At 41.7% G+C, this 22315-nt stretch overlaps 1 protein-coding gene across 1 annotated transcript in view; it reads right to left on the reverse strand.

Annotated features, from left to right (window-relative positions):
• The window catches only part of efr3a (EFR3 homolog A (S. cerevisiae)), a 152308-nt gene that overhangs the window by 57833 nt on the left and 72160 nt on the right, over positions 1 to 22315 (reverse strand). The window contains exons 6-7 of the mRNA XM_084732830.1: positions 20710 to 20831; positions 14876 to 15025 (exon numbers count right to left, since the gene is read on the reverse strand). Of these exons, the coding sequence (XP_084588956.1) occupies positions 14876 to 15025; positions 20710 to 20831 (272 nt within the window). The remainder of the gene's footprint in view (positions 1 to 14875; positions 15026 to 20709; positions 20832 to 22315) is intronic.

Here is a 22315-nt window from a genome sequence, read left to right on the forward strand (position 1 = left end):
TCGTGATGTATAGAGGTCCAGGGTGGTAGGAAGGCTGCTCCCCACTGTCCTCTGTGCTGCCTTCACCACCCTCTGCAGGTTCTTCCTCTCGGCAGCGGTGCAGCTGCCATGCCACACGGTGATGCAGGTGCAGAGGATGCTCTCCACCGCACAGTGGTAGAAGCTCCTCAGGACTGAGTTACCAAGTCCAGCTCTCCGCAGCTTTCTGAGGAAGTAGAGACGCTGGTGGGCCTTCCTGACCAGACAGGAGGTATTGGTTCTCCAGGTGAGGTCGTTAGATATGTGCACACCCAGGTACCTGAAGCTGGAGACCACCTCCACAGCTGCTCCTCCGATGTACAGGGGAGCGGGGGGGCGCTTGTCCTTCCTGAAGTCCACCACCATCTCCTTGGTCTTCTTAACATTGATGCAGAGGTTGTTTTCTCTGCACCACTGCACCAGGTGTTCCACCTCCTCTCTGTATTTGGACTCATCGTTGTTCGTGATGCGTCCCACCACTGCTGTGTCGTCCGCAAACTTCACTATATGACAGCTGGGGTGTCTCGCCGAGCAGTCATACGTCAGCAGAGTGAACAGGAGGGGGCTCAGCACGCAGCCCTGGGGCGAGCCAGTGCTGAGGGTGATGGAGGAGGAGACGGTGTTGTGGATCCTGACAGTCTGGGGTCTGTCAGTCAGGAAGTCCAGGACCCAGTTCCCCAGTGTGGGACTCAATCCCAGAGAGGAGAGCTTCTGCACCAGGGTTTGTGGGATGATGGTGTTGAATGCTGAGGAGAAGTCCAGGAAGAGCAGGCGGGCGTAGGAGTTCTTGCTCTCCAGATGGGTTAGGGCTGTGTGGACCACCGATGAGATGGCATCGTCGGTGGAGCGGTTTTTCCGGTATGCGTACTGATGGGGGTCTACAGTGACGTCGATGGCGTTCTTGATGTGAGGCATGACCAGCCTCTCGAAGCACTTCATGATGACCGGGGTGAGAGCTATGGGCCGGTAGTCGTTTAGGCCTGTCACTGTGGGGCACTTGGGGACAGGGACAATTGTGGCGGTCTTTAGGCAGGTGGGGACGGATGCCAGCGACAGTGAGGTGTTGAAGATGTCCGCCAACACCTCGGACAGCTGGTGTGCACAGTCTCTCAGTACCCGCCCTGAGATGTTGTCGGGGCCTGCAGCTTTGCGGGGATTGATTCCCTGAAGGGTCTTCCTCACGTCTGCAGTGGTCACACTGAGGGGTGTGTCACCAGGTGGTGGTATAAGTCTGGTGCTGGGGGGGGTGTCAGGATCCTCGAAGCGGGCGTAGAACCTGTTGAGTGCGTCTGGCAAGGAGGGGTCCTTGGGGCACTGTGCGTCCTTGGTGTTGTAATCCGTGATGCACTTGATGCCCTGCCACATGCGCCGGGGGTCGTTTGTGGTGAAGTGACCCTGGATTTTCTTTGCGTATGTGGCTTTGGCCCTTGCAATGCCTGCAGTCAGTTCTTTCCTCGCCTCTCTGAGCGCTGGTGCCTCACCTGCCCTGAACGCAGCGTCTCTGGCTTTCAGCAGAGCTCTGACCTCAGCATTCAGCCAGGGTTTCTGGTTCGGGTAGCAGGTTAGTGTCTTGGTGGTGGTGACATCATCAGTGCACTTAGAGATGAATCCGAGGACGGAGGAGGTGTATTCCTCCAGGTCCAGCTCTCCCTCACACGTGGCTGCGTCCCTGAAGATCTGCCAGTCTGTGCACTGAAAACAGTCCTGGAGCACAGAGGCTGAGTCCCTGGGCCACACAGTGACTGTCTTCTTGGTTGGCCTGGACCGTCTCAACAGGGGGCAGTATGTTGGCGCCAGCAGGATGGAGATGTGGTCGGAGAGGCCAAGGTGGGGGCGAGGAAGGGCTCTGTATGCACCGCGGATATTACTGTACACGCAGTCCAGGGTGTTGTTTCCACGTGTGGGGATGGTGACGTGCTGGTAGAAACTGGGCAGAGTGTCCGTCAGTTTCACGTGATTGAAGTCCCCTGCAATCACGTAAAACGCCTCCGGGTGCCTCGTCTGCAGCGAGCTAATGGTGTCGTGTAGCTCCTGTAGTGCTTCGTTAGCATTAGCATTAGCACCCGGCGGGATGTAAACAATGGTGACGAACACCGCGGTAAACTCCCGTGGCAGATAGTACGGCCGACATCTCACAGTCATCAGTTCAATCGCCTCGGAGCAGTAGCTTTTTACCAGTCCGCAGTTCGTGCTCCAGCGCTCGTTCACGTAGATACAGAGTCCTCCTCCCCGTGTTTTGCCCGAACGGTAGTCGCGGTCCGCTCGGAAGAGCTGTAGTCCGTCGATCTGGTAGGCTGAGTCCGGCATGTTGTTGTTAAGCCAGGTTTCCGTGAGGCAAAGAACAGCACAGTTCCTCATCTCCGTAGAAGCACTCAGCCTCAGACGTAACAGGTCCACCTTGTTGTCCAGAGAGCGGACGTTGGCCAGAAAGAGAGTTGGAATCGGCGGTCTGTTAGCCTTTAGCCGGGCTAGCACGCCCGCCCGCTTTCCTCTCTTTTGTTTACGGGCACATCGTCTCCTTTTGCTCGCGTCTCCACGTACTCTGCTGCGCCACTCCGTTGACCTCAGGAGCCGTTGCCTTCCGAGTACGGATTTCAGCTTTGGTGAGATTGTGATCGCCGAACTTCCTCTGATGGCTAACAGTTCGGTTGTGCTGTACTTCACCTGCGAATTTTGCACTAAACTAGTGCCAAAGACGGCCTCAGAGGTTTTTAAAGTAAGGCTTGGTCCCGGGAGCTCGAGAAGCCGCTGCACCGCTGTGCGCCGCCATCTTGGATGTGACATCATGTGACGAGCTGAGGTATGTGACCATCAGTGATGTAAGGAATTGAGAAAAAACAAACACTCAAAGTCACTTTCAAGGTGGCAGCCTTAAAACACTACTCAGCATCTGTGTGTGTGTGTGTGTGTGTGTGTGTGTGTGTGTGCGTGCGTGCGTGCGTGCGTGCGTGCGTGCGTGCGTGCGTGCGTGCGCACAAGCAAGCATTTAACTATGAAACAAGGAGAGCTTTTCTTCATTCTCCAAGCCTCCACCTCTGGTTTTCTGCACGCCGCCCACGTCCACCCTCCTCGAGAAGCAATTAACAGAATCAAACACCCTTGACCGCGGCTTCCTGCCGGGTCCACCGAGGCTCGATTAGAAAGCCCAAAACACGCCGCCATGGGGCAAACTGACCGCTGCCGTGTTTGGGAACAACATTATCCTAAACAGATTGTGTTTGTGCGTGCGAGGAAGAAAAACAAAATCTAAACGCAACACGGTTCTTCCTCCAGAGCCGTTATTACCCCAGAGGCCGGCGTCTAACTGTGTGTCTGTGTCGAGCGCTGCCTCTCACTATTAAACTGACAAACCCCGTCTCTGCTGATGGACAATATGTTTGACAGGACGCTGCTGGACTGCAGCGAAGTTGAGCTGCTCAAAGGAGCGAGGTCAGCCTCTGAACAGGCAGAAAACAGTGCAGCATCATCAGAACTGATGTCCACCCGTCATTTATGGGACACTTCTATTCACAGAGCTGCATGGACGAACTGAACAGCGTGTGAGGAGAAAGACTTTAAGAAATCATTTGCAGCTTTATGGAACTTTATAGCCTCTTTAACCTCCTATTTTTTTTCTGCAACACATTTCCAGTTTGGTTCAGTCTCAGTGTTTCCAGCAGCAGAACGCAGCTGTTTGTTAGAACCCGACAGATCTGATCAATCAGTCATCTGATTATATTGGCCAATATTGGCATATTGCAGATTCGTTGTTATCAGAGTATATGTCCTCCAGTGTGCACTGATATTAAAATGGATATTTTCTTTGCAGAACATGATGCAGACACAGATGCTTGGGGTAAATTTAGAAACGGTTGTCCAACAGAACAGCTCTGACTCTCAGCACATGAGAATCACAGCTGACAGCAGACAGTGAAGCAGAGTCAACACACATTAAGTTGCTGAACAGTTAATTATAATATATAGTTATAATAGTTAATATACTGTAACCCTGTCACTCATGCTTTTCACATATGTTTGCTATGTTAGTGTGGTAACAGCTGATACTGACATCTTTTTTTTTCTACTAAGGCTCTACTGTTTTCAACAATCAGATAATGCACCAAATTGTAGCTGGGAAAGCAAATATTCCTAAGCAATTATTTAACATATTAACTATCAATAATCAGTTACTCTTTAACCAATTAAGGAACACAAAGTGAACACTTTTCCATCATAACAGTGTTTTTAAACCCAAGTAAACTGGTCTGTTCAGCAGTAAATTAGACATAATTCGAATTATATTAATAAAATATTGCCTAACTTGTGCTCTAATTCCATATTATCCATATCAAATAAAGCAAATGATGATGCAAAAACTCCAGGCTTCATCAGAGGAACTGACTGAACATGTTGGGTAAATTTAGCACAGGAAACAAAGTCTAACTCACTTTTCTTGTATCAAAAAAAAAAAAGAAAGAAAAGACTGTAACCCTAAACTGATTGTTTGCTGACATGTAACGTGGTCAGGGCGTTTGTGTTTGTCAGCTGCTTTTTATGTTTTTCTGCCTCTGAATAACAATATGCTCCAGAACATTAAAGTAGGTATTCTGTTAAGAACAGTTTGTATAGTTTAGGTGTCATTTTGGCACCAGAGGAAAAGTTAAGGGGTCATCATCATCATACACAAAATTTCATGGCAATTCATTTAATAGGTGGGTTGTACTTCATTTAACAGTACACTAACAAGACATAACAAGCAGTTCTTTCTATTATATTGGACAAAAAGTACAAAAACTAGTTCTATTGTAATGTGCTCTCAACTACCCTCTAATTAATTCTAATAACTAACTATTGAAGCATCTAATACTGTCCAATAAAGAATATATTATTTCTAGTTTTTGTCTGATTTGATGCAAAGTACGACTTTTTACATCTCATTAGTGTACTGTAAACATTAAGAGTAAAGGGACAGTCACACTTGTGCGACTCCTTTCCTTTAAAATAAAATGAGCAACAGCTTCCTTCTTCAGTTGCTTCTACAACAGTTCAACAGTCATTTAGGCATAAATTCATGATGGAAGAGGCAGAGACACCAGATAGACTGAGGACAAGTAGTCAGTGAGTCTGACTCTGCCTGCTGTGATTGCATGGAGCTGTGTGTGATTGCAGACGTGTGAAGCAGGCGACATGACAATGTGATGTGTGCTGCATGATTACAGACGACCATCGTGATGATTACTATGCAGTTTGGACTCTGGTGATTGGGAGGTGATGCCTTTCTTCAACAGGCTTTTCCTACAGTTTCAGTGAAATGTAGCTGACACTCAGGATCACACAGCAGACTAATAAACTCCTCTCACTGCTCATCAGCGGTTTGTCTGAGGCGCGGGGGAAGCCTTTCCATTCCCTTTGAGAGATTTTTAAAACTCTGCAGTGTGACTTCGTACCGAGATTGTCTCCAGAAAAACAATGACATTACTGAGTTGTTCAGACGCCAAATGATAGAGCTGCCGACACCATGTTGTCTTGTCAGTTTAAAGGGTCAGTTCACCCAAGTTACAAAAGACATTTTCTACTTGTTCTTAGTGTTGTCTAGCCAGGTGGAGTGTGTTGCTGTATAGATATAGATAAAGGCTGTATAAGCTAACAAAGTGCGTTGTGTAACATTGGACACTCTCTGTCCACAAAACTAGGCCTGAACATAGGGCTGCAACTCACAACTATGTTTACAGTTGATTATTATTGATTACTGAAACGATGACTTATGACACAGAGAGGGTCGTATCAAGGAGGGAACCCCAGACCAGTGAAGCATCGTGAGAATGATCGCTACAAATCTCACAAGCTCTGCTTCTAGACACAAGAGAGAGAAGCACAGCTCAAAAAACAGAAAATTAATTCCTGTTTTAAGTGTGTTAGGTTGCCACAAATAAATGAATGTATGTGAAACAAGCAGGCCATATTTTTTGTTCTTGAATCTGGAATCCTACACGTAGGTGTTGACAGAGTTGTCTTAGCTTTTAGCTGCAAGCTAGCTAATAAGCTTTCTTACTGAGGTGAGTGAGTCTGAATCATCCACATGTCCAATGAGCCTCCTCTTCAAATGTTCGTGCATTAACGACGTGCTCCCATAAGGTCCGCCTTACAAATCTTGCAGGTAAACCTTTGTTTTTGTTTACCTGTCGCTTCCTTGTCACTATTGCACATCTGCAGCTCTCAGCAGAGAGGAGGATGGCTCACTCACTACTTCCATCAGTTCCAGAAAATCAATGTAGTTGCAGCTCCACAACGTTAAAAACATTCATGATGATATAATGAAGAAAGCTGTCAACAATTTCCATTTAGTGGAAACTCACTTTGTCACTGACTTTTTTGTTGACTACGTTGACTCCTCGAAAGTTGAAGAAAGATTTAAATGATCAGTCAGAGGTGTATGACAATATCACATCCAACAGCAACATCTCTTTCTAGAAATGATGTCCAGGTCAGTGTGCAATCTACAGAAAACAGTTTAAAACACAGATATTTTTTTATGTCTACTGAATAAACAGACATGAAATCAAAAAGATATGCGTTGCTACATATTACCAGAGAGAGGAGAGTAAATGTGTTCTGTTGTAGTTGAAGTGAACTGACCTTCATAGGTTAAATATTTAAATTCAGCAAGAAATGTCTCCACTTAGCAAAAATGGCCTCAAAAGAGATACATAAATTACGAAACTGCATAAATAAAATGATGAAAAACAAGATGGAAAAAACACGATAAAACTATATGAAGGATCATCACAGAAAACTGAAGCCTGGTGATTCAATGAGTCTAGTACAGGTTTTATACTAAATTAGAAAATAAAGAAATAAAATAAAAAACCTGGCCAATACATTAATGGGCAGATGTTTAAGAACTGAAGTCAGATTTTAATATTTAACGACGTGTCCTTCCTGTTTAACCTCACACATCCTGCTTTCAAAGAACCAACTTCATCCTCAGATCTGACTGAAGGATCTGCTCATTAAGTCGCAGGAAGACCATTAGAAACGGCTGGAATGTTTCCATTAACGCAGAGATGATCCCTGAGGTGATGAAAACACCGTGGCTGGAGGAATATATGCACCCTGATTATACATGGATTAAGTGAAGACTATATTTCCATTTAAATCGTGAAGGATTAGATGTGCTGATTGGACTGTTAGAGGCAGGAAAAAACTGCAGGAATTAAAAAGAAAGAGAAGGTGAACACGTGGCTGGATTTTTAACTGTTGAAAGCCAAGGAAATGCCTTTTTTTGTTTCCTACAAAGATCTCAGAATCTATAACCACGGGGGCTTGTTAGCTGATTGTTGGTGGTCCATATTTCTGAAACAGTCTTGAATAATGGTGCAACAGGGTCTGTTTTGTGTCAGTGGCTTCAAAAAAGTCGCATTCACAGGAACAAGTATCTTTCTCATGCCTCAGTGGATGATTCTTGACAATTCATAAAGATGGAATCAAAGAGTTTTTGGACTAAAGGAAGTTTTTCATAACTCTAAGAACCTTTTATTATGTCTGCTCTGCAAGAACTGGACACAACTATAGTTTTTTAGACTGCCATTTTGAGAGATTTTTTCAGCTCTTATTTCAGAGTAGGTTCTCTAACGACACAAGGAGAACTTTTGATCCAACACATGAGCCAATGCAGCACCAGCAACCGCCATTTGTAAAATGATGACAACTCAAAAATATGTCATATTTAAGGCTTAAAATATGGAACAAAAGACAGACAGAGGTGACACTGTATATCATGCATACATCATCATATGTGTCGCTTTACCAACGACCAGCCAGGTTACACCACTTCAGCTTTCCTATTCATGGCGCAGATGCAAACTGGTAAAAATAGAGGAGTCTGTTCCACCAATATGGAACCAACCCTGTTGTGGTTCAAGCTTTGTGCAGCATCTTTTTAGAGCTCAAACTCAGTCAAAACTGCACAAAATTAGAAAATAAAAGTGCAATACAATAACAGTGACAGATGTTTCATTCTTTTCGGTAACTGTGACAAAACAACACAAAATAAATGCTAAAAAAAGAACACAAACAAAACATGAGACAGTTCATTGTGACATACGTGTGTGACGTTTGTGCACAGGACTGCTGTTATCGGTAGAACTCGCGGGAAACAGCAGTGATCAGTCACATCTGCAGAAAAGCTGCAGAGTTTGGACTGCAAGGTTGAATTTGCATGAATTTTGTGGTCACAACATCGCAACTTCCTGGAGGGACTGATTGAATATTTACTGAATGAGATCAAAGGTGGATAATAGTTTAGTTTGAAAGTAATGTCACAAAACACACCAACAAATCCTGATCCTACCTTTAACTTGTGTCTGTACACTGAGTATAACATGATAATGTAGGTATGACACTGTCTTCACACAGAAGAACAGCACGGACTATTTGTTAAAACACTTCAAACGACCTACATTTACATTACCTGAAAAAAACCTTCTGCAGTGAGGCCTGCCCTGTCATTTACCAACACTTTCTTTGAACTGTGCCTTAACAAAGCAGCTTTTAGTTGCCAGGACCCAACAAAGCCTCAACAACAGAGGTGGAAGATCAGAAAACGGTCGTCTGAGTCCTTGTGTTGCACGAGGACTGGTTATTCTGTGAGGTTCGAGCATCTGAGGTTTCGGGAGCTTCAGGACTTCTGAAGGACAGATTTTGGTGATCTGCATTTTGACCGAGGCATGTGATTTGCTGAAGGACAGTTTTTGTACAGTTACAGACCCCGCAATGCTCACACATGTAAGTCAAACTGATTTTAAGATATTCAGCTCAAACTGAGTACAAAGGAAAGCTCACAGGCTGCGCTCGCATAATTGAAAAGAAAAAAAAATCTCTTTTTCATGTGCTAATAAAGTCCACAGTTGGTGAAGGTTGTTCTCAAGGTGATTTCTTTGATGTACGGTGTGACAGAGGCCAGCTAGTCCACAGTTTAAAAGGGGAAATTTCTTTTTATGAACAAATATTAATATCATTTAGCTCTCAGATTAGCCCTCAGATTTTTTAACTACTCTGCTCTCCAGTCCTCTGGAGAATTAAAGGTACCCTGTGGAGGATCTGACCCCTAGTGGTGGAGTGGAGTACTGGTGTTATGAGCAGGTTCCTGTTTTTATTTGTATCTCCTGCTCTACAAGCAAACACATGAGCATGTGCATGAGGGCAGCAGAGGTGTACACATGTATATGTCTTACTATAGGACTCTGCTTGGTTTTTTTTAACAATCCTGCAGATTCTTGTAGCCACATGGGCAAAGGGGATAAGACAACTGTTAGCAAGTAAATATGGAAGGAAATACTGCCTTCTATTTTGCAAATAATTTATTTATAATCATGACTGAGTAATCTGATTAAATTACTTTCAGGATTAACTGTTTTGTCTATTAAATGTAAAAAAAAAGAAAAAAGAAAAAATGAACATCAAACTTTCCCAGACGCCAAAGTTACTCCTTCAAACTGTTTATTTTGTCCACCTAACAGTCCAAAACCCCCAAACTCTTCATTTACTGTCCAAAAATTAAACTCCACAGTTAAGGAGCTGGAACCAGCAACTTTTCAAAATAACTGACAACTAATTTTCTTTCAATCGACTGATCAACTAATTACTGCAGCTCGATTTTTTGAATTAATAAATTAATCATTAGGGCCACAGTCAAATGTGAGGGCAGGCTTTTTGTATGACCAACAGTCCGATAGAAAACAGGGAAAAAAGCCCCTTGGATTTGTGAAGCTGGAAACATTTTTTTTCTGATAAATAACTTAAATGATAAATAGTTGATTCACAGAACTGATGACAGTTCTGATAATCCACACAATTAATGGTACTGTCTTTATATTGTTAGTTTAAATTTTGACATTTGTATGTGAAATTAATCAATGATAACATCTTCAATGAATGTGCATCACTTCAGGAAAAATGTGAAACTCCATGTTGGATCACTGCTGTCTTAAACCAGCTCGTCCTCACCAGAAAAACAGCTGCACAGTTCGTCTGTGCAAGCAGCTCACAACCCATATTTATTGTTAGATGGCGACCTCTAGTGGCTGTAGGAATTATGGCGTGACGACGGAGAGACGGGGTCACTTATTTTAAATTTTAAGTTAGTAAAATGACTTAATCTACATCACTTAGGTCATGTGACTGACAAAAAACCCAACCATTACACAGCATTAACTGTGTTTAATGTCATGGGACTTATGTAATGGAGGTAAAATCTGGTACGCCTGCCACTCAGCTATATGTCACATTTGTCGAGTCACTGGCGTTCAACCTATACTATCATTTAGGTATGAGTATGTGTCATCTTAAACAGCAGCTATTATTAACAGAGGAACAGACAGCCTTTAATTATGTGTTGTGCTGCATAAGGGCTTATATACAATATATTAAACTTTGCATTAGTGACTTTTAACTCTGCAGGCATTCTGAACCTACTTTACCCAACATTTGAATATTACTGACTATGTACTATACATTTTTTGACCTTGACAACATTTAGTTTGACTTATTCAAGTGACTAGTTCATATAATGTTTGTGTTTCTGTTGAGGATGGACGGCGCCCACAGGTGATACATGGACGCTCGTCTCAAACCCCGAAACACAAACTCCACCATGTCAAAAAAAAAACACGACATTGAGGCACTGGCCGCATCCTGACCTCTTCATTCCTTCACATGTGATGGAAGGAAGTTGTCGGTGCTTGCAGGGCTTTAGGTAGCAAGCAGGAGAAGAAGAAACACATGAGGAGAGATGCAAAAAAGAAAAAGAAATCAGGGTCCAAAAATAGCTTTTTGTTCACATGGAAACCACCAGAATGAGACAGAGAGGAGAGAGGACGCCACAGTGAGAGAGAAGAAGGAACGAGAGGTGATTAAAAAAAAGAGGAGATTAAAAGAGATGGGGAGAGAGGAAGAGGGGGTGGTAAAATGGAGATGGAAGAGTAAAGAGGAGAAGAGGAAGAGAGGAAGAATGTGAAGCATTAGACAAATAACAAAACAGAGGAGAGGAGACGACAAGACGAGGAGGAAAAATAAACAAGAGATTTTCTTTTTAATATTGTTTAATATCTGTTTGTAGTTTTATCTGTTTGAATGATTTTGATTTGTTGTTCATCTTGGCCAGATCTCTCAGGATGTTTCTGAACTTTCTCACTTTAACAAAGATACATTTAAAAAAATATAATTTTATGTAAAGGTGTAATTTCACTGCACGCCCTCGATGTGTAGAGGATGTTGGGGCTGTGCAGCCAATCCTGTCTCCAAGAAATCACACTTATCTCCTGATTTGATACTATCACGATACCAATACCAACTTGTTATGTATTACCTACTAAACAGTACAAAGTACAAGTACAATATGTGTCTACATGTTCAGATTTTTATTTGATGGCTTATCTTTGCTGAAATCACTCCCTATATTAATACATTTTGATTGAAAAAATAAAATGAAAAGTGGCACATTTTGACTTAAATTTAAAACAGGAAAAGTTTTAAATTGGCTTGTTTTTTGCCCAGCAGTGAGGTTAAGTGGTTAAACATTTGAAAAAATCTGTATTTTTTTCTCCATTTTGGTATTTTTTGCAATTATGTTTGCAGTTTCTTACTCTTTAGTGGTAAACAGTGAGTCTTGTTGTCAAGGAACGTTACTTAAGATCTGTTCTGAATCTATAATATGTTCCAAAAAAGAGGGAAGGAGGAGGAGGAGGAGGAGGAGGAGAGGAAACAGGGAAGATGAGATGTGGGATGTGGGAGATGGGTTTAAAGGTGAGCCTGCAGGTGAAACAGAGAGACCAGCGCTAAGCTTCCTGTCTTGCCTCGTTGATTTCTGCCATAAATCTTCCCTCTGGAAGCAGAGCAGCGTTCTCAGTCCCAGGAGGAGATGAGGGTGACACATAGCGAGGATTTCCTCCTCCACAACAGGCCTACAGACTTCAGGCCCGGGTCTGCAGATTCAACAGCTATAATGAGGTCTGAGGTGTGCAGAGGCGTGAGGAGAGCGAAGGCTTTAATTCCCGGGATCCAGTTCAGGCGGAGGTTTATATTCATTCGGCCGACGCTCCGATCCAGAGCGACTTACATCAGATCCAGCGGAAGGATTTACTTTAGATCCTGGCTCTTCTCGCACAGCGGCCAGCGAATGTTAAAGACACGAGAGGTCAAACAAAGAGAACAGAAAACACACGACTACAACAGTTTGTCAAAAAGCAGCTGAATGTTTCAGAGGAAACAGTCAGTTAAATCTGACGCCTCTTAACGTCCCTTGCCTTTCTAATGCATGTTGATATTCATAAAGCACAGACTAAAAGTTTAATCCTTCATTAGAATATGTGGGAAATAAATGACAATCAGCTACTGTCTTCAGACCACAGAGAGAAAGAAGTTCCCACATGAAACTCCTCACAAGGTCTGTGGATTATCTTGAGTAACCGGGACATGACTTTTGGAAAGAAACAATGCTTTTGAGTTTTTCAAAACCATTTCTTTTGGTGCAGCTCACACAAACTATCTAGCTCACTTTCACTCACACCACACCTTCTGTTCCTCCTGTACAGGAGAATAGTTCATAGAACCGATCCTCCTCTACTGTTCCACATGATACTTCTCTTTGCTCACCTTTAAACAACAGAAACAAATGACTCAAAATCACACACGTCGCCTCCAGAATCACTTGTCTCCCTGCTGCAAACTCCCAGCTGAAGTGAGCTTTATTTTTTTTTTTTTAAATGTAATGTAAATGTTGGCTGAGCATTGTCCTGACATCAAAACTGTGTCCTAAAATGTCTTCAAATGTTACAGTTTGCTGCATTAACCTTGCATACCTCCTGGACTCCGTCGCTGCAGTCGCTTCAGTTCCTAAACTCTCCACATTTCTTTACCCAGAGTGACAGTAAGGAGGTGAAACGAAACAAAGCCGAGACAGCAGACCGCATGAGCAATAAATCTCCCGCTGTCCCCACAACACTGCTCAGATATGATAAGAAAAATGTTTGGGAGGGAAAATAAAAGCTGTAGAGCTTTTTTTCAAACTAACAGAGTTATGATCAGGTGAAACTCAAGGACAGAACAGTAAAGTCGGCTTCACTTTCTTTCCCATCTTGTTAGATACTGCACAAAGAAAAAAGATTAAGAGTTTTGCCACAATCCACATATTTTTGTACATTTTTCACTTAATGCATCAACATTTGATTTGTCAGCTCTGCAACTATATGTTCTTCATGCCACTTTGTTATTCTTACAAGAAAAAGGAAAAAGAAGTTTGCTTTTATGCTCTAAAGAGGGATTTAAAAACATTACATAAAAAAAAATAAAATATGAAAAACCGAAGAAACACAACACAAATGATTAGAGATGCAATAATGGAATAATAATGGAAGGACTGCTGCACTGTATTTGTTTTGTAACCGTATGTACATAATTCAAACATTCATTTCCAAAGACAATTCACGCCATGGCTGGCAACTTTTATTTATCTTATTTTATTTTATTAAAGAGGGAAAGTAGAAGTGCTTTAAGTTGAAAGGAAAAGCTAATTTTATACAAGCTGGACTTTTTATTGTGGTATTATCATACCCTGAGTTTTTGTTATCGTCCTCTATTATCTTTATTTTATCTTATAAAAGGGCTGCTACTGACTGTTGCACTATGTTTGTTTCGCAATTGTACATACATAATTTGAATATTAATTTCCAAGGACAATTCATGACATGCACATCACGGCAAGCTACTTATATTTTATTTTGTTTTATTCATTATATAAGGCAGAGGCACTTTTAGTTGAAAGGAAAAACAAATTTTATCAGAGCAAAAAATGCTTTTATGATCCAAAAGAGATTTTTTTTAATATCACAACAAATATTGTTTCATGGACTTTTTAATCATCATACTATTGTACCTCGAGTTTTTGGAATTGTTACATCCCTACAAATTATATTCACTTCATAAGAAAGAAGAAAATTAAATCTTGAGAGTATCAAGGCAGTACGTTTCTCTTTGGAGAGGGATTCTGTCCTTATTACCAGCTCTCTGTGGCAGGGTGAGAAACACTGAGCTTCATTAAAGCAGCAAAAAGCTGAGTAGAAAAGTGAGATGTGATCTCTAATAGAGCCGAGGCTCACAGGGATGTTTCATGATGTGTGTGTGTGTGTGTGTGTGTGTGTGTGTGTGTGTGTGTGTGTGTGTGTGTTTGTGTGTGTGTGTGTGTGTGTGTGTGTGTGTGTGTGTTTACGGGGGATTCTGGAGGTTTACAGGACTCAGTGACACTGATTCTCAAACTGGATGTTGAGGCTTAAATTCAGCCTGAGGATCAGAGAGCAGAGCGACCAGCAGCAGACAGATCTGAGATCTGTTACTGTACAGAAGAGGAGAGTCTGGATGGATTAACCCCCCAACACACACACACGCATGCATGCACGCACACATGCACGCACGCACGCACGCACGCACACACGCACACACAAGGAAGGAAAGACTGAGGTGTGAAAATTTGATCATGATCTTTTCTCGGAGGTGTAGAAAAGTTTGGTGTTGCAGGAGAAGTAGTTTACTTGTCTAATTGCCTCTAGCGAGAAACACACCAGCACAGCATGTATAATTTATTGACTGGGAATTTTTGTGTGATGAGTTTTGGCCCATTAATAAGGTCACCTCCAAACTAGAATAACTCTAATATTTGCCTTCACTCCATCTTCGGAAATCAGCGGAGGAGAAGAATGAGTCACAGTAAAAATAAAACTAACAGAAAGACTTTGGTTGCGGCCGTCCCAAACTGAACTCTGTGTGTGTTAGTATTTGTGTGCATATTTGTGTTTTGTGAGGGGGTGTGTGTGTGTGTGTGCTGTACCTGTCCAGGTCATCGCTGTCCTGCATGTTGAACAGCATGGACGGGATCAGTTTGTCCATGTGCTGAGGCTCCCAGATGATGGCCTGCAGCTCGTCGTTCACCGTCTTCCTCACCACGCCCTGCAGACCTTTAATCCCGGCCACTCGGATCCTGACAAGGAAAATATCAGAAAAACTCTCAAATACAAGAACACACAGACATATCATTTGGATGGCATTTGTACTTGTTGTAAACAACAAAAGCCCGATTATAAAGGTTGTTTCTCTATTTTTCAGTATTTTTAAGCAGGACTGGTTCTAATTGATATGAATTCATGGTGAGGTGTTAGTCCATGCAGGTTCAACTTCAATCATTCATGCAGTCATACATAAGAAAAGAAAAAACACAAAGACGGAGACTCTCCTCTTTCTTTAAAAGAAGATCTCCTGCACTCGTGTAAATGTGACTGTCCTCTAAAGCATGTTGACAACACTGGTAATGTTGAAATGCTGTATTTTTATGATCTAGAGTGACGTTATACTGTCTGTAAGTATTTAAGAAGCTGGTTTGAATTGGTGTACCTGACCTGTGAGACTGGGACATGTTTCCATGAATGTATAATAAGATTTTTTAATAAATATTCCTATTTACACTGCTTGTATTCTTATAGATTAATAATTTATTTGTATAGTATTATTTATTTCAGAATAGGTGTTGTGCTACACAGACTGTAGCACTGATTCTTATGAACTCTGCCCACTGCTTTTCTCTGCTCCACACTGGACACTGTGTCTACATACTGGTGTCCACACAGCACTTTAAAATGCCAGCAGGCAAATTCCTCATAGTTCTGTTTCTGTTCGTAATCACACTTCTTCCTGAGTGCAAGATGACTTGTTAGCTTTTATTTTTTTTTACATGTTTGCTTTTCTAGTTTTATATTTCTATATTTCTGTATGTCTGTGTTAGCAACTTGGACGTCCCCATAGACTCCGTATGTGAAAAAGACAAATTAACAATTTGAATCTTGAAGATCTGGATAAAAGGTTAGGAGGTGGGGCTCTGATTTAATCGTGTAGCTCTTCTGGACTTGCCTAATGTTATCGGACCAAATCAAATTGGTCATTTCATGGAGGTTGTGATGCCACTTCTTTCACAATTAAAGTCTAAGGAGAGAAAGTCTCAGCATCACATGATGATCCACGGTTTGGTCATCATGTCAAATCGGCTTCAAAGCTGAGCACATTTGCTTGTGCCCCGTCTTCTTTTGACATCTTTGAACCTTCAAACCACAACAGTTTTATTTGACCGAACCTAAATTTTATACAAGGAACTTTTACATTTTGTTGATTCTGCTTTTCTGATTCAGATATTTCTGTCTGGACTATTTGTTGGACCACCACATGAAATAAACTACCAGCTGACACTGCTATTTCTTGAGCCATGCTGTTAATGTTTGAAAGAATAACTAGAAACTCGGTTTAAGAATAATGAACCTCTTCCCTTCTGCCTGTGGATCTATTTTATGACTCAATGTAGTCTGAAAGTTTCTCATATTTCTAATGCTTTAGGGTCGACCGTGTCTCTCTCAACTTCAGCTTTTATCTGATTACTGAGGAGAAAAGAACTCAACTTAATAACACTTGGTTTCAGTATATTTCCAGCTCTAACACACACAAACACATGAGCTTCCACCCTCCAGACAGAAAAGCCTCGAAAGAGTCTGCAGAGCAGGATGGGTCTCAGGACCAATCAGAGCCCAGCATGTCTGACTTCACCATTTACTATTTCTGTCTCTCCTCTCTGTTTCCCACATAAACAACAGTATGAGCAATAATATGAAAAACAGGGCGGGTGACCTCGCCTTAGGCCTAATCCAATAACCACCAGAGAAATTCTATTTGGGAATTCCTCTCCACCTACAGCGAGATGCTGCTGAATAGAATAATGAAATACAGAGGAAAAAAAGCAAAGCGAGAAGTCACACTGTTTACAGCGCAGTGGCAGCGAGGTATCAAGCCAACTCGAAAATAATCCCAGCATGTGCACCCTCGCTCATACATACAAATGGAGATTAAAGAGCATTTCTATGCACAAAGATGCTCACACACCTCTGCAGAAACACAGGTCTCAGCTGCCGCACTGATCTTTTTGCAAATCACTGCAGCAATACTGGAGGAGGGAAGTTATTTTTACAACGAATGAGGGAGAGGATTCTTCAGGTACTGTTTCAATACACTGCTGGTCTGTATCAGAGTCAGGGGGGTGGGCGTCTCGGTGGGAGCAGGCATCTTGTAAAGTACTGTGCAGTGTCACAGCCTCACCCGAGTCTCACCGCCACCGCCGTCGCTGAGCTATTTTTACCAGCTGAACAATGCTGCTGGCAGGCAGGGAGAGTTTCTCTGTCTTCAAAACAATAAAAATTGTGTTTGCCTGACGTCTGGCTCCCTAAACCGGTTAATTCTTCCCTTATTAAAAACACAAGTGCAAACTGCTGATGTGAAATTGCTCCGCATACCAGATGAATAATGTGGGGAAACTCGTATTTTGCACAAATGAGCCTGTTTTGCATAAGGGTGACTTTTTTTTTTTCACTTTAATTAAGGTCCTTTTCAAAAGTCACCCACTCTATTACTCTGTTGCTGTTATTATTTGGCTTTTAAATACAGATCTTTCAAAATTTCCCATTCCCACCACAAGTAATGATCTGCCTAAAGAAACTGGTCGGAGGATTAATTGCTGTCCTAATACATCAGTCCTGCAATGAGCAATTTCTTAATGTTAAGCTGTATTGTTAAGTTTTTGTTGAAAACGTTTTAGAGAGGAGTTCATTCAAATTTGGTGAATTGTTCTCTGTTATGCCGACAGATGTTTCTAACATCTCTCATTATAACAAATCAGCGGTGTAGCGGAGCGTGTGTGACGTCCATGTACGCCAATCTGAGTGAGCCAGGACTCTCACAAGGAACAGTGTGCCGTTTGTGGCAAATTTGGTCACATAAGGTACGGAGAAGAACATTAGATCCAGAAAAGTATTTACATTTAGATTTATTAGTGCACTGATATTCCTAATTCCTGTACTGTAATTAGGCTGTCCACCCAAACAGAGACAGCTATGTCTTATTGTCTTTATTCCTCAGGGCAAAAAGACAGAGATTCCATCTTAATTTCTGTTGTCAATATTTATCTCATTTACATCGTCATCATAATGTAGTCATGAAATAAAACATTTTATAACATTATGTATAAGATGATTTACTCCACACCAGCTTTTTTGTTAGATTCTAGCAGGTTTTCTGGTGTTAGGTTTTGGATTTTGTTTTGGTGGTGTTGATACTCTCTCTGGTCTCACTTATTTACTTGGTGTGTTCAATATTCATTAATAGGAATAATAATTTCCCTTTTGCTTGATTACACAATAGGACATTACAGGAAGGTTTCTCTGTAAATCACTTCAAATTTTCACATCACTGAAGCAAAGCTATTCTCTTCATTTCATCATCAGTGTTTCTTTGAAATGATTGTATTTCGATCCGGCGAGCGCAGCAGGGGGCTCCTGTGGCGGTGTTAGTGAGCCATGTGGTCTCACTGGGAGGTGAAGGCCATGAAATATGGATCAAGAGGAGATATTTTTAATTCTGTATTCACTGGATTCAAGTGGGACGAGACCTGCACGGGTGGAGATTGTGTTACAGACACTCCTCCAAGCTGGATGTGCTACTGGTTCAATCCATCATTCAAAGAGGAGGCTGTCGCTCAAAGGTGGAAAGATGGATGCAGATGGTAAAATGTTTTCATAATAATCCAAAAGAAGATGCGACATTGGAGAGCTTCACAAGTCAAAATCAATGCTGAGTGATGTGCCTGAAGGTTTTCGTTCTATCCAAAGACAACTGAAGTAGCTGATTTCTCCAAGTCAAGCTAAATTTCACCACATGAAGAGAACTAATCAGAGAAACTATTTGTTGTGTAAATGATCAATCAGCTGTTTCTGCATGAATGTGATCGGCGCTAACAACTGCTCTCTGAAGCTAAAGAGTGAAATTAAACAATATGTCATTGTATCACGGACTACCTCACTTCTGTAACATATTTAAATTAGTTTTGTTTTTACAAAGAAGATAATGGAAGAATTAACCGTCGGGCAAACTGCCTTCACTCATACTTCTTTATGAGTGATGCAGCCTCTCTCTGGATTTAATCACTAATCAATATTTCATCAGGTTTGGAACGGGAGGGATTTTCTAAGTACTGGAATCCAATGAGATTCAACACTTGATCAAACTTTAGTCGTGTCCAACATCGTCATCAAGTGTTTCCATCAGGCAGACGAACTAAGTATTTAAATACAGATGGTTTTAAAATAAAGAGGAATTCAGTGCAAGTAAGCAGTCCAAGTCCAAACTGACGTCTAACTTTACCAAAAAAGAAGGCAGGAAAAATCTGGTCAAACCGCCGTTTTCAAAGTCAAGAATAAACGTCCCCGCTTAGCAGTCCATCTGTCCAAAGTGTAAACCCACAGCGACGTCACTCACTGGTTTGTGGACAACCGCTTTGAAGCCTTGAATTTGACGTCATGGCCACGGCTTTGGAGCCAGAAGTGACCATAATTCTGCGGCAGCATGGAGCTGGTGGGTGCTTCATTTGGCTCGTCCGTTCACCAGAAAAAAAAAAATGTCAGCCTGCCTGGTCCCAAACTTTCTTCTACTGCAGCTAAACACCAAAATATGCTTCTGGCAAGAAATAGGCAATCTAGTAAAAGAATATTGATCATTATTTGATCAGCACAGACTAGTTTAACAGATGGATCTAAGTTTCTTGAGCTTGGATGGATTCACTGAGAATGACTTGTCAGTCACAAGTTAGCCACGCCCTAAACTTACCCTACTTTATCATCTAGTTTACTCTAAATGGGACCCACACTTTCAAAATGAACATCATACTGTGTTAAATAAGACTTGACTTCAAACTACTGATTAAGACTATAAACTCTTTTGGAAATTGTTTAATGAGGTAATGAGTGAGAATTAGGATCATTTCGCCAAAGGAGTAAATACAATCGTACTCCAGTAGAGTCACCCCCTGCTGACTACTGGAAACGATGCATCTTTAAGCCACTTCAGCACTGGTCTCACTTTATAGATCCAGCAGCTCTGTCCACCATTTATTATACAGACTATGATCTGTCCAGGTGTGAGAGGAGGGGAAATCTTGGATTTGGTGCATCATGCAAAACTCCTGGGTGCACACTTTTTTTTGGGTGTATGGAGCTGGAGGTGATACTAGATGTGAATTGTAGTTTGATTGTACACGTGTTGTTATGTGGTCTCTTGAATGTCCAAGTAAAATTTCTCCCAAGGGAGACAAAAAAAGGCTAATCTAATCTAATCTAATTCTGTGTTATTGGACACAAGAAATACCCAAACTGTATGATACAATGACACACAGGTTCATGTAAGAAAACAACTTCCTTTGGAATCAGGGCAGAAACTGTCTAATAATAAACTGTTAATGAGTTGGAAAAGTTTGATTTTGCTGCACAGATACAAGTACTATTGAAGATGGAGGTTTAAATATTAAAACTTCAGATTTCATAAGCTTACAACAAGTTATCTGCCATCTAACATTTGAAGATATGTAATCATTGTGTTCTGCTGGATTTTAAAATGATATAAATTTGCAGCAGCAGTGGAAACATGTTTTCTCCGTGGCAGCATGTGTGCAAAGAACAGTAGGGGACCAGAAACTGAACCCCGAGGGATCCCACATGGACTGCTGTCATGAAAATATGATAAAACACCAACAAACATGAATATAAAGAAGCAGAAATATACTGTATGTCTCTATCTTCTTACCTGGTTCTGGTCTCAGGATCTTCATGAGTAGAATGGCACATGGCGCTGAACTGGGACACAAAGAAGTCGTAGCGGCGGTGGTAGGACGGCGTGTCCTCCTCAATGTTGGCAAACTTCACAAACTAGAGAGAGGACAGGAAGATGAAGGAAATGTTCATTAGTGTCATTTGTCTAAGAGCCTTTGAGAACATAAAGATCAGATGGATGACGACGACGATGATGATTAACGGTCGAGGGCTGCCATGATTTAAGTGTGCAAATAATAAATGTTTATGTTAACTAAAATTTCTATTCATTGTTTAGTGTAAACAATATTTTGCTCACCAAGTTTGCAGTTTTACAGTCTTGTAGCTAATATTGCTTATACAGATACACTTTGTGCAAAGTGAAGAAAACAGAAGGTAACGCATCACGTTACAGCAGCCACAATCGCTCAGGTGAGGTGTTTAAGATAAGAGAGGAAAAGTTTTGTGGGTCAAACTCAGACAAAGAGTTAGCATCTTAAAATAATGACATCTGAAAATGATTTATTGTCTTAAAATGATGAGAAACTTTATCATTATTATTCAATGATTTTCTTAATAAAGTCTCATTATTTTGAGATACTAACTCATTATACATTATATAGTATGTCATTACATAGACTGACTTCTAATTGACTTCTGTTGTCTCTGTACTTAGCGTTGACAAATTAGGTGAGGATTTAATAAAAATAAAATCATCTGAAACCCTTTAGTTAAATTAATTTTTTCTGTGGAATTCCAGATCTGAAAGGCGCTCCGAGATCCAAAGTTGGTTTCAGAAATGAAACCTGTCCTCAGTCCACCTCCAACAACCTGCACTGATGTTCAACTACCTCAAATCAGAATGGCAGTGTAACCACGTGTAACCACTACTTTCGTGAGTTTTCACTTCTCAACAATGACAGACAAAAACAGACACACACCCTTTACTCGAGGTCCACAGCGGTAGCAAGAACACAATGACATGTAGAACATTTCCAGTGACTGGGAGTAAAAATGCTGCCATATCTTCACGTGGGAATGAACTGGAAGCGATGGTGATGATGATAATAACCATTAGAGAGCCACCCCCTTTTGTCCAGCCTATAATTTCCTCCCTCCAAACAACCGTAGAGTGTCCTCTGGAGAGGCCTCCTCTCTCTCCTCACAGTCAGCTGCGCTCGAGTAGCGCTTCTCGCTACCCTATCATTGTCCACTGCAACAAATTGCCTCTGTACAGTTCGGCACTGGTGACCAAAGCCCCGCCGCTCTACCTGGTAATTTCCTCCCATTTTGTGCCTAACCTTTCCTGGGGGTAATGGCTCAGATGAAAGGAGGTACGCCGTCAGCTGGCACACACAAGAGCGGCTTCCCCTCAGCTTCCTGAATGTGTTAGGTGTTAAAGCCAAGCGTCAGACATATATAGACGAGATTAATTACTGGTTTGTGTTTATGATGTGCTGAAGGGGAACTCTGGTGATTACTTGAGCGTGGGCATCATGTGCAGGCCTCTAAATGGATTTTTTTGGTCATAAAACAACACAGACATGATGACATCCATGCAAAAATAAACCTAACACAAAAATTACAGATATTCAAGATGA

Source organism: Lutjanus erythropterus, chromosome 12 (genome assembly GCF_056507025.1).
Source record: "Lutjanus erythropterus isolate fLutEry1 chromosome 12, fLutEry1.hap2, whole genome shotgun sequence".
NCBI classification, from domain to species: Eukaryota; Metazoa; Chordata; class Actinopteri; order Lutjaniformes; family Lutjanidae; genus Lutjanus; species Lutjanus erythropterus.